A 10,694-nucleotide genomic window follows, 5' to 3' on the forward strand; every position below is an offset into this window, starting at 1 on the left:
ATTGACCTGAAAAACGTTTTATTTGAAAGATAAATTTAGCATGCAGAACAGTCATCTGAGTTTACTGCAAATCTGCTTTTTGAGTTGATCTTCCGTTGGATGCCGCCTGGAAATCTTTCTGTGTGCTGCTGTAAGGCTCTGGGAATTAGCGTGGGATCATATTTTATCCACATGTCTCTTAACCACAGACTCATACTGTTTTAATTTAAAGCTTTATTACAGATTGCCTGTTTTTCTGAAGGGCAAACTGAAAACAAATAATTCCTGATGTCATAGGTCAGGACGATGGTTTGGGTTGCAGAAATACTTTCCGCTTAACTATGTGGCCGTTAATGCTTGGCTTTGTCCCTTAGTTGCAATTCTTGATTATTATTGGTTGCCTTTAAAAAAACACATTTGATTATGCAGTTCTGATTTTTAGCGTGTAGCTTTAACTGAGTAGCTTACCTGAGTCTGATTTTTCTGGCTTTGAATTTTTCTCAACTTACTTAACAGCAACATTTTCAGCAAAACTGTACATAGGCAACAAGCTAGCATCTGAAATTAGAGTAAGCACAGGTACAAAAAATTTAATACATATATGTCTGAGAGAAATACCTATTTTGAAACCAGGATTTGAAACAAATAGAGCTCACACTGGACGTGCACTGCGTGGGAGGGGAGGTACAGGGAGTCATATGGAGAAGTGTTATGGAGAGGTTTGTTCTCCAGCTAGGTGAGGCTGAAGGAGGACGGCAGGAGGCTCATGGAGCAGCAAGGCGGGAGGGACAGCTGGATTTTTCTGCCCCTAAGGAGACAGCAAGCTCTGGTCTCTGGTGTGTCACAGCACCACGGAACTGCAGAGGTGGGAAGGCCCCTCTGGAGATGGTCTCAACCGCTGGCTCAAGCAGGGTCAGTAGACAGCAAGCAGGCTGCCTGGGATCGCGTCCCATGGGGTCTGGAGGAACTCCACAGACGGAGACTTTGGAGCCTCTCTGGGCACTCCGTTCCCATGTTTGGCTTTAAGGCAGGGGCCTCAGCAACTGGCTCCTACTGCCCGGCTTTCAGCTCGACCTGATGGCCAAGACTGCTAATTTTTTGTAGTGCGCTCTGTGCTCGCACACTTTAGCTCTAAATTAGAACAAAAAACCCAAAACAACTTCCACATTAGACATGTTACAGAAATAACGTGTTCAGCCGTTATACCCAGGTCTGAAGCTTAGGGTTTTTTTTCCCTTATGAATACTTACTGCAAAAGTATTCTATTTACAGCTCACTTCGAGCTCAGAAGCTGCTGACGGACCTCGTTCAGCGGCCTGGCTCCACCGCAGCCTTCCCAGGGCGGGCTCCGGCCCCTGGCCTAGCAGGGGCCAGCACGGACGCCGGGCTGCCGTGTGAGGGGCAGGGCGCCATTTCAACGCCACGGCAGGCGCCGCTCAACAGGTCGCTGCCCGACGGGAGGGGCGGAGGGGACGGCTTTCCCGCCCCTCCCGCCTGGCCCCGGCGGAGCGGGACGGCCATGGCGGCGGCGCCGGAGCTGCGGGAGTCGCTGGCGCAGCGGCTGCGGGACTTGGGGATCGCCACGGTCACCGCCGAGCACCCCCAGGTAAGGGCCGCCACCACCGCCGCCGCCGCCGTCTCTCCCTGCGGGCCTTGGCGCTGCCCCGGCCCCTTCCGAGGGGGCTGGGCCGGCAGCGGCCCGCCGCGCTGGCTCTCGGCACCCTCCGGATCTTTTTTAAATCCGGCAATAAAATTCTACGCGCCAACAGGACAGAGCAGGTTACGTGGCAGTTTTGTCCCCTATGCGCGATTTTTTAGGATGATTAGTTATCAATATGGAATTTCTCACCAAATGGACCTACAGGGGCTGGGCCTGGCAGGCAACATTTGGGGTTTTTTGGGCAATTCTGAGCGCAGACGTCGAGTTGCATCCCCTCCACGTTCCTGTCCCCCAGATCCCCTTTTCCCCTCCAGTTCCCGGAGCTGCGGCCCATCCACTTTTTCACCACAAAGCCACCAGCCTGTAAGATGCTTTCCAAACTTTTTCTCACTCCAGTTAAAAGTGCACACACCACATCTTTCCAGCCTGTCTGTGGTGGAGCTGCAAAAAGGAATGCTGTCAGGCCTGCCTTTTTCAAGTGTGATACTTTTGCTGTATACATCAGACAGAGATGATTCGGACAGTGTGCAGGAACAGTATGTCACATTTTATTCATGTTTTTAAAATCTCTTCATAAAAGGGTACAGCTTTTAGGCTGAGTGTAACATTCAGTATTTTCTAAGTATTTAACAAAAGATATCTGCCAGTACGCAACTAAAAGTCTTATGGGATACAGAGTCTCGCACAACATGGATTGTATTTTCCAGGTGTTCACTGTTGAAGAAATGATGCCCCATGTCCAACACATGAAGGGAGGTCACAGTAAAAACCTTTTTCTTAAAGACAAAAAGAAGAAAGGGTTCTGGCTGGTGACTGTTCTGCACAACAGGCAAGTCAATTTAAATGATCTTGCTAAAAAATTGGGTGTTGGAAGTGGAAACCTAAGGTTTGCTGATGAAAACGCCATGCTGGAAAAGCTGAAAGTGGGCCAGGGCTGTGCAACACCTCTAGCCCTCTTCTGTGACCAGGGAGACGTGAGGTTTGTGCTGGATGCTGGCTTTCTGCAGGGCGGCCATGAAAAGGTATATTTCCATCCAATGACAAATTCTGCAACCATGGGCTTAAGCCCCAACGACTTTTTGAAGTTTGTGAGATCGACAGGCCATGATCCCATCATCATACAGTTTGATGAAGATACGAAGTAGATGAAGCTCGCTTTTCTATTACTAGGCATAGATTTTGTAGAGCAAAACTGATGAAAGTCTCATTACAAATAAAATCTGAAACCCCCCCCAGGCTTACTCCTTTTTTATTTTTTCAATTGTGTAAGTTTATATTGTATAATCTGATGAGGAAAAAATACTGTCTTCAGGTTGTTAGTTTAACAGAATACTCCTAAAAAGACATGTTTGCAATCTACCACTAAGTAACCAGTAAGTAGAGATGGTGTTATTTAAATAATGTTACACTGTTTATTGATAAAATGGTTAAAGCTGGAACTTTCTGTGCCTGGTACTGGCCTTGAAGGTTTAAACTTAACATCATTAGGAAGTAACAAATAACTTAAAAGTTCTAAAATACTTGTCAGTACACACAGAATGGAGATGTCTCAATTGTGTACCTGTACCCATTTATCTGCTACTACACATTGCTTTTTATTATTTTTACCTAATAAAAAACAACTCACCTACACTACAGAAAAACGCATTTGATTGTCTATGTTTTTAGTTGCATTTTCACAGCATCCTCCCCTTGGGAAATGATGAAGTCTTCTGGTGATCGCCCCATGAAGACAGGAACGTGCCTCGCCCCTTTCTCGTGCCTCGCCCCTTTCTCATGCCTCTCCAGAAACAGCAGAACAGGAGGGAGCCCCCCGAGAGCAGGCAGGGGCGGGGGTGTGACCCACTACCAGCCTGCCTCCTGGCAGGAGTGCTCCAAGGAGGAATGTTAGTGGGGGTTCCTGACCAGGTGGAGTATTGTCCTGGTGACACCTGGGAGGAAAGCCAATACAACCCAGAACTGTATTAACTTTTGTGCACCTTTTCTACAGATTCACAAACCCATAGAGGACATGCATCTTCTCTGCTCCACCGTACCCTTAACCAGCACCTACAGGAGTGGGAAGAATGGTACAGCAAGTAGCTGTACTTGAGCTTTTCCATTCAAGAGAAGGGGACTGCATGTACAAACATCAGTGCGTCTAAGAGGCTGAGGGGAGGCTGATTTGGCTTTCACTAGATGATATATATTTAGTATGGAAGAGTATCTACTGTCACAAGAACAAGACCAGTACATTCTCAACATTAAAGTTCTAATCTAATCCTTTCTCCTCTCTCCTGCATAAATGAATAAAATGCCCTTCAGACAGATCGTGTGTTGAAGACAGTAGCAGCAGAAACTCCTTAAAGTCCCATAAACACACTGTAGCAATGAGTACCCACACAAAACCCAAAGACGGGGAGTAGTGAACGCCAGGGGCAAAATCTGAAGATGATGGGGGGGAAAGAGGCTTTTGAACACAGCCTAACAAAAATGTCACATACAAGCCACACCTAAAGGCAAGCAGTAGTGTGAACACAAGTTGAGACAGAACAGAAATAAAGAATACAGAAGAGTGAAGAAAACAGACATAAAAGGACTTGCGATCTTGGATGACTATTTGCTACTGCATCATGCTAAAGGATGCAATTACTAACAACGACAAAGGGAAACACTTCAAAAGAAACACAAGGCAAAAATCAGCCCATCTGACTCGGTCTCATTCTAGATGGCCAAGACAATTCTATGAGAACATCAACATTTGTGTGTTGGATTGTTCCCCCCCCCCCCCGTAAGAAAGTGAAATCTTTAATTCTATAGAATGAATAACTACCATTAACTGAGTAAGAAAAAGCATCTTCTAGGACAAGGCAAGTTACTTCACCAACATCCTTAACATGGTTTCCTTAATTTCTGAAGGATTTGGCACCTGTTCTCAGAGGTGTGAACTTAACAACAGAATACTTAATGACACAGCAGTTTAAATTCTCCCTTTCACCTTAGAAAGACACAAACCAGCCCCATCTATCATGGCAGTCATCTCAAATGGGAAAGAAGTGACCTAAGAATGCTGAAGCTATAGAAGAGTGACTAGAAAGATGTCCAGACGCATGTGATTTTATATTTGCTGTCAAACAAAAGACTGAAAGAGACATCTGGTATTTGGAAATATTGGATTGGTTAATGAACTCTGGACCAACAAATGCATTGCTAAATTAGCTAGATATTAAGATACAGTCTTATGTGTCTTTAAAAGCAAAATTTATCTTACCCTCTGCCTGCCACTCACTCTCCTGGCCCTTTAAGGTTTCTTCTTTGTAGTACCCCAAAATTCTTTACCACTTCAAAAAAAATACTAAATTTGACTTGTGAAGGTTTGTAAATCCAGAAAGCTTAAGTGTGAGAAACTGTTTTAAAGACATGTGCACAATAGCAGTTTACTATACTTCACAAATCTTAAAATCTGTACTACCTAAAATTTAACTACCTTTGTCATCAGAAGAGGTTGAGACTTGTCTCAGCAAAAATAATGACCAAGCAAAATCAAAGTTTCAAATACTACACTTGACAAATCTATAAGGATTTATTTTTGTATTTACTTATGAAATTAGTGTCTTTTTTTTTTTTTTAAATACTATCAAAATAGTCTATAGTTAAAAGCTACACAGGTCTACACAAGTAAACAACACGAAACTACACACCATCCAGAAAAATTCCGCTAGTTTTACCGGTTTCCTTCCGGAAGAAATACTCACTGAACACATCACCAACTGACCACAGCGCCATTACTTAACACCAATATCCTTCCAGTAACATCAGTTTCCAGAAAAAGTGTGTATAAATGTACACACAAAATAAGAATAAAAATTATTTGGTTTGGCATTTTAATAACATCATTAATAAATGTATACAATGGCAAACATTAAAAAAAATCAATACGTAAAGGAAATTACAGTTTTAAATAAGAGCTTTTAAAGTTTTGTTTCACACCTAGGTACATTCCTTTAAGGCAGTTTTATTAATATCAAAGCATTATTTACATATACATTACCATCTAACTCTAAAAATCATACATGAGCTCCTTTGTTGAGGCTGCATCATGCCTTGGAAAAAGTTTAGAAATAATACGTGTTGGGAATGTTAACTAAATCCTCAGCAGACTATCAGAAAAGTAAATAAAAATTACTACAACCTCTTTTGTAATCTTGAACTAACAGTGACAGATTTGGCAACTCTAGTGGTAAAAAGCTGTGTGTGTACTCTTGTATGCTGTCCAACAGCTGCCATGTTCTTCTCCTGGGAGTTCGTGTTTCAGAAAATCTGAAGCAGCTCCCAGATTAAACTTCCATTTTTATTTTATTTTAATTTTAAGGGCACAGACTGGAAAGATCAAGAAAGAAAAAAGAAAATAATTTAAAAATCATCAGAGCACGGTGAACCTCCTGACTGCTCTTCTGCTCTGAAACTTCTTTGCAAAACAAAGTGCTGGGAGAAGTGGATTCTGATCTCTTAAATGCAAACATATCCCCGGTGCTGCTTTTGGCTAATTTAGCAAATACAACCCCAAATCCCACTCTGGCCTCTGTACCGATACAAAGTGGGTTGAAACCTCCTTACAATGGCACAGACAGGCACTAGCCAAGACTCTGGCACACAAACCCGTCCTACGCTAGCCTCTGCCCCAGCAGGATGAAATCTGCCCCCAAACTCTTGCCGATTCTCTCGTACGAGGAAACTTTGCAGAGGTTTTTGGATGAGGGGTGTTCATTTCTAATACACATTATCAGTCAAATAGTAATTGCAAAGTTTGTGACTACACCCTGGCTGTGGTTGCACGAATGCTTTAAGAAGGTGTAATAATATGCAAAAAGCAAGTGTTGTGATGGGTAATCTTGGACAACTTAATGAATACAGAAAAGAGCTGAGCTAATAAATATCAGGAGATGCCCATGTAACAAAAAAAGACACAGCCACGTGCAGTGAGGGCAGATTATGAGTGCCCAGCAACGCTCCTCAGAGAAGCGCGTGCCGTGCAGTCGTGGCAATATGCCATGCCACTCTTGCCTAATTCCCAGGGTCTCGGAGAATCTACCTACACACACACACACACACAGTGGTTTGGATTCTGTGAATATAGACAGCATTTGGCACTACAGTTTGAATCTGTTAATTCAAGACACACATGTTCTTCTAAAAATAGTAACGCTACCGAATGGTTAGAGTTCAATAGTTCGAAATGCATCAGTCCTCTGTTGTCAAGAGAGCTCAGAGAATCCTGTCACAATCAGGCCCTGAAAGGAGCTTGAAAATACTGTAATTTAGAATCGGAGATGCTTTCCTAACATTTATGGTATTTCAGTTGTCTCTCAGCTATGCCTTTGGTAATGGCTACCGGCATCCCAGACTTTCTATCTTTGCCTATGAAATTCTATAAAGGCAACTCTTCCTTCAGTCTCTACGCCTCTGCCTATGCTGCAGTACAGGAATGGCACAGAAACCAGGCTTGACACCAGATTCTTACTGTACTTAGAGTACTCTTCCCCCCGGGCACACCAGGGCTCTGTCTGTCCCGCTTGGTATTGGGGCAGAAACTCAGCTGTGCCCTGAGCTTTGAGTGTGTATGGGAACACACAGATTACCTGTGTACAGGTATACAGGCCCTGACATACTGCACGTCTTCCAGCCACTGCCATCCATCCCACCCACCCCTCTGGTGACATCTCGTAGCTGTCATTGCATGGCTTGGAATGCCCCAAATCCTTCTCAAAAATGTCACAGTGTCAGTTACAACGTGGGAAAATATTCCAAATGCAAACTGAGCTCTGGCTGCCTACAAAATTATTGTGGAGCTGCATTTCAGGATTGCTCTGGGCTTCAGAACACGCCTAGGATTGCTAATATATGTTGATGCTCTGCAAAACTCACCATGCTTCCACTGAAATCAGTGAAAATCTTGACACTGAGAATAAGGGACCAGAAGTGGATGCTAGTGTGAGTTAGTAATGAAAACAAACCAATGATTTTAATGAAATACCAGAAACGTCTTCAGAGGAAGAATGGAAATTCTGGATGTTGGAAAACTGCAAAATTGGTCGTATTTTCACTTAAGAGAAAAAACAAAAAATGTTTAAAGTCTCTGTGAAAACAATCCCAGGCTGAACCAAATATTTATATTGTATAACCGAAATATTCTGTTTAGATCTAGATCTTTTAGCACATTTTATCATAAAAAGTATTTCAGAAGGAAGTCATTTTAAGAAAAAAAACAAACAGAAAATTTCCCCTTCTAAAGCTTATTGAACTTTCCTCTTTTTTCCCCTTTTTGACAAACTTTCAGGGAAATAAAAAAATGACTTGCCAGTAGGCTTTTGAATCTGCTGAACTGCATTCTCTCTCCAGTGAAAGACGATTCTGTTCCAGCTGTCCCTGATGGCTTGAGACTTCACAAATGATAAAACCTGTAAGCCTCAAGAATCAAGCTTTTATGAAGTTGAAGTTGTGGTGGCTCTACCACAGAGTCTAAGCAGCAGCGCGATCAATTTACAGGTAGTCTGCAACCTTACTTCTGCAAGTAATGTCACGCTTACCTTTACTTATGTGAATGGAGATAGCTGTAGGTGAAGTTATGTACATGCCTGTTGGAAGACAGGACACTAGGAAGTTACACCATTAACTTAACCCTTTAGAACAGGAATATGAATGTGCTTACTAATTATGGTAACTCATTTTGGATCTGCTTAGAAGTTCACGTACACTTCGAGCTCTCTGCAAATGCTTTCAAGACAACAAATGTATGCAACCATTGAATGTACCGATAACATTTGTTGACTTTAATATAAATCAGTAATGAACAAAATGTATCTTACTAGTAAAAGATAACCTTAAGGGGAACTGATTGTAAAATGCATATGATATTATTTACATTTCATTTTGCCATCAAGAAACCTCCTAAGCCACAATCAGCTCATGTCAAAAGACAAACAAAAAAAATTAGTCAATACACAAACATTGTAAGACAGTCTTATCCTGGAAGCGCCATTTGTTGAAAACAGCCTTATATTAAAATAAAAGTTATTGAAAAATCATACCTGACAATTTCCTGTCAGAAACATCTGAACATATATATATGCAGAATAACTTGGGAATGTGAAAAACACAAATGACAAACAATTTCTGTGTAATACGATTATCCCATGACTCCTGCTTCTGTTAGTTATCGAACGTTTCCATGTATGTAAACAAATTTTTCTCTTGCACTATGCAACAAAAATCAGCATAAACTTTTTAAAGAGCAATTTCATGCAGATTATGCTAACCAAATAAGGCAGTGAAGTGCCAGCAAGCTGTGAGGTTTTTGTATCTGTATATACAGTCAATTTCAACAAAATACTACAGCATTTATTTTAGATTTACAGAAGTAAGTATAAACTGCTAGTTATCGGGTTTTTTTGGCTAATTATTAGCAGAAGCTTAAGCAAATCAGTGGCTAATTTCATAAACGGAAGATGAAAAGAAGTATTTTTTTTTCCCCTGGAGTAATTCTTGAGACCTTAAAATTCTTGGTCCTTAGGGAGATGAGAACTGTCCTTTATTCAGTAGATCTTAACAGTGCAATGTGCAATAATTCCTAAGACCATCTACAAATTTTCGGCAGTAGACTCCAGTAGAGCTCCTTGATTCAAGGAAGGAAGGAAGGTAGGTAGGTTTTTATTTCTTGCCTGCTCTAGTCACGAAGAATGTAAAAAATTCCCTTAATTTTTATTAATGATTCCTACAGTCGCTGTCTTGTTACTTCAGATATAAAGGCTTCATACTGAGATATTGAAGGACACTTTTCTCTCTGTGTTCAGTTGAAAGGTAGAAAGAGAAAAGAACATAAGAAAAGCTTAAAGTGTAGAAGTATAAAATACAGAGTTAAGTCACTAACAGAACTAACAGCACTAATAGCATGCATCAAAGATGTTTTAATGAAGTCAAGAGAAGGACAGAATGCCAAAGACAAGCTTTTATAAAAAGGCAGTTTCCTTGTAGTATAGAATACTCTGTATGTTCTGTTAAACTATTCTTTTAGATTTATCTGTCCCTTTCTAAGAACTGACTTCAATATTACTTCTTAATGTGATTTCTTTGAAGTTTCTTCTCCCAAGAGATTTGAAAAATAAAAATAAATGTAATTTTTACAGGCAAAAGGCTAAATGGGATGAAGTTCCCTGCCTACACAGGCAAAATAACTGCTGTAATACAACCTGTTCTGGCTTAACTAATAAGCAAGACAGAAGCCAGTTAAGCAAGCAGTATTTACATCTGGTTAATGCAATGTGCACTTGTTCTTATATGTAATGCTGTTAGTTTGTTGTAAATGAAATTAATCTCATTTACATTTTGGGCAGAAACTCACCACTTGGCCCACATCTCATGTAGTGGGTAATAGAATTAGGAGCTTTGTTGCTCCCTAGACCTGCTTTTTGAATTTCTGCTTTCTGGGATAGCTTCCACATCTGCAGAGAAAAGCATTTCATGTTATTCATTGTGTTTATCAGGACATGAAAAAAACCCTCATGCATTAAAATACATTCTACTTTTTAGTAGAGCAAAAGGATATATAAACACTTTTTTTTGTTTTTTAGAGAAAAGGACAGAGGAGAGGGATAGAAGAAACTCACTGGAAGTACCTACTCAACTACACTCATTAAAATTCATCTTAGCTTTTAGAATAACCAGGTATTATTTTCAAAGCCACAATCAGATATGCTTAACTTTTAGATACACTAACCCTAAATTTCTGTGTCTATGAAAAAAAAAAAAAAAAAATCAGGTGTAATTAAGGCTGACTGAACCTAGCAGAGAACTTAACTCATCCTTGCATTTTTACCTGCTACACATTGACAGAGATGTTCACATTCAATTCTGCAAAACAGAAAATTATCTTTGCATGCACCAGCTTGAACATGCAAAATGCAGTATCTTAATTTACTATTCACTTAAAGCAAAGCATCAAGCAAATCTTTAACTGCAAGGACATTATTAAGCCTGAACAATAAAACCTTTTTTGGCCAGCAGCAATATATTTAATGTT

At 40.9% G+C, this 10,694-nt stretch overlaps 2 protein-coding genes across 3 annotated transcripts in view; one reads left to right on the plus strand and one right to left on the minus strand.

Moving 5' to 3' along the window:
- Window positions 1-1,453: 1,453 nt before the first annotated feature.
- LOC142034325 (prolyl-tRNA synthetase associated domain-containing protein 1-like) lies at window positions 1,454-3,759 on the plus strand. 2 transcript variants are annotated; one of them, XM_075035373.1, is made up of 4 exons: window positions 1,454-1,585; window positions 2,347-2,468; window positions 3,308-3,547; window positions 3,630-3,759. In XM_075035373.1, exons 1-3 carry the CDS (start codon window positions 1,499-1,501, stop codon window positions 3,528-3,530), a joined length of 432 nt encoding a protein of 143 aa, XP_074891474.1. In that variant the 5' UTR covers window positions 1,454-1,498; the 3' UTR covers window positions 3,531-3,547; window positions 3,630-3,759. The 2 variants fall into 2 exon arrangements, with proteins under 2 accessions (XP_074891474.1, XP_074891473.1); XM_075035372.1 differs by lacking the exons at window positions 3,308-3,547; window positions 3,630-3,759 and having other exon boundaries at window positions 2,347-2,869.
- A 649-nt stretch (window positions 3,760-4,408) lies between these two features.
- Window positions 4,409-10,694, minus strand: part of CCDC88A (coiled-coil domain containing 88A) — an 82,690-nt gene continuing 76,404 nt past the window's right edge. Inside the window, exons 33-34 of the mRNA XM_075035370.1 lie at window positions 10,017-10,116; window positions 4,409-9,458 (exon numbers count right to left, since the gene is read on the minus strand). Coding sequence (XP_074891471.1) covers window positions 10,052-10,116 — 65 coding nt within the window. The 3' untranslated portion in view covers window positions 4,409-9,458; window positions 10,017-10,051. The remainder of the gene's footprint in view (window positions 9,459-10,016; window positions 10,117-10,694) is intronic.

This window comes from Buteo buteo, chromosome 9 (genome assembly GCF_964188355.1).
Source record: "Buteo buteo chromosome 9, bButBut1.hap1.1, whole genome shotgun sequence".
Lineage (NCBI taxonomy): Eukaryota > Metazoa > Chordata > Aves > Accipitriformes > Accipitridae > Buteo > Buteo buteo.

What these genes read in the sequence shown, in the direction of transcription:
- LOC142034325 (XM_075035372.1), top strand. Translation starts at nt 1,499, where the DNA reads ATGGCGGCGGCGCCGGAGCTGCGGGAGTCGCTGGCGCAGCGGCTGCGG. An exon ending in TCACCGCCGAGCACCCCCAG is followed by an intron (nt 1,586 to 2,346) that starts GTAAGGGCCGCC and finishes TGTATTTTCCAG; the next exon opens with GTGTTCACTGTTGAAGAAAT.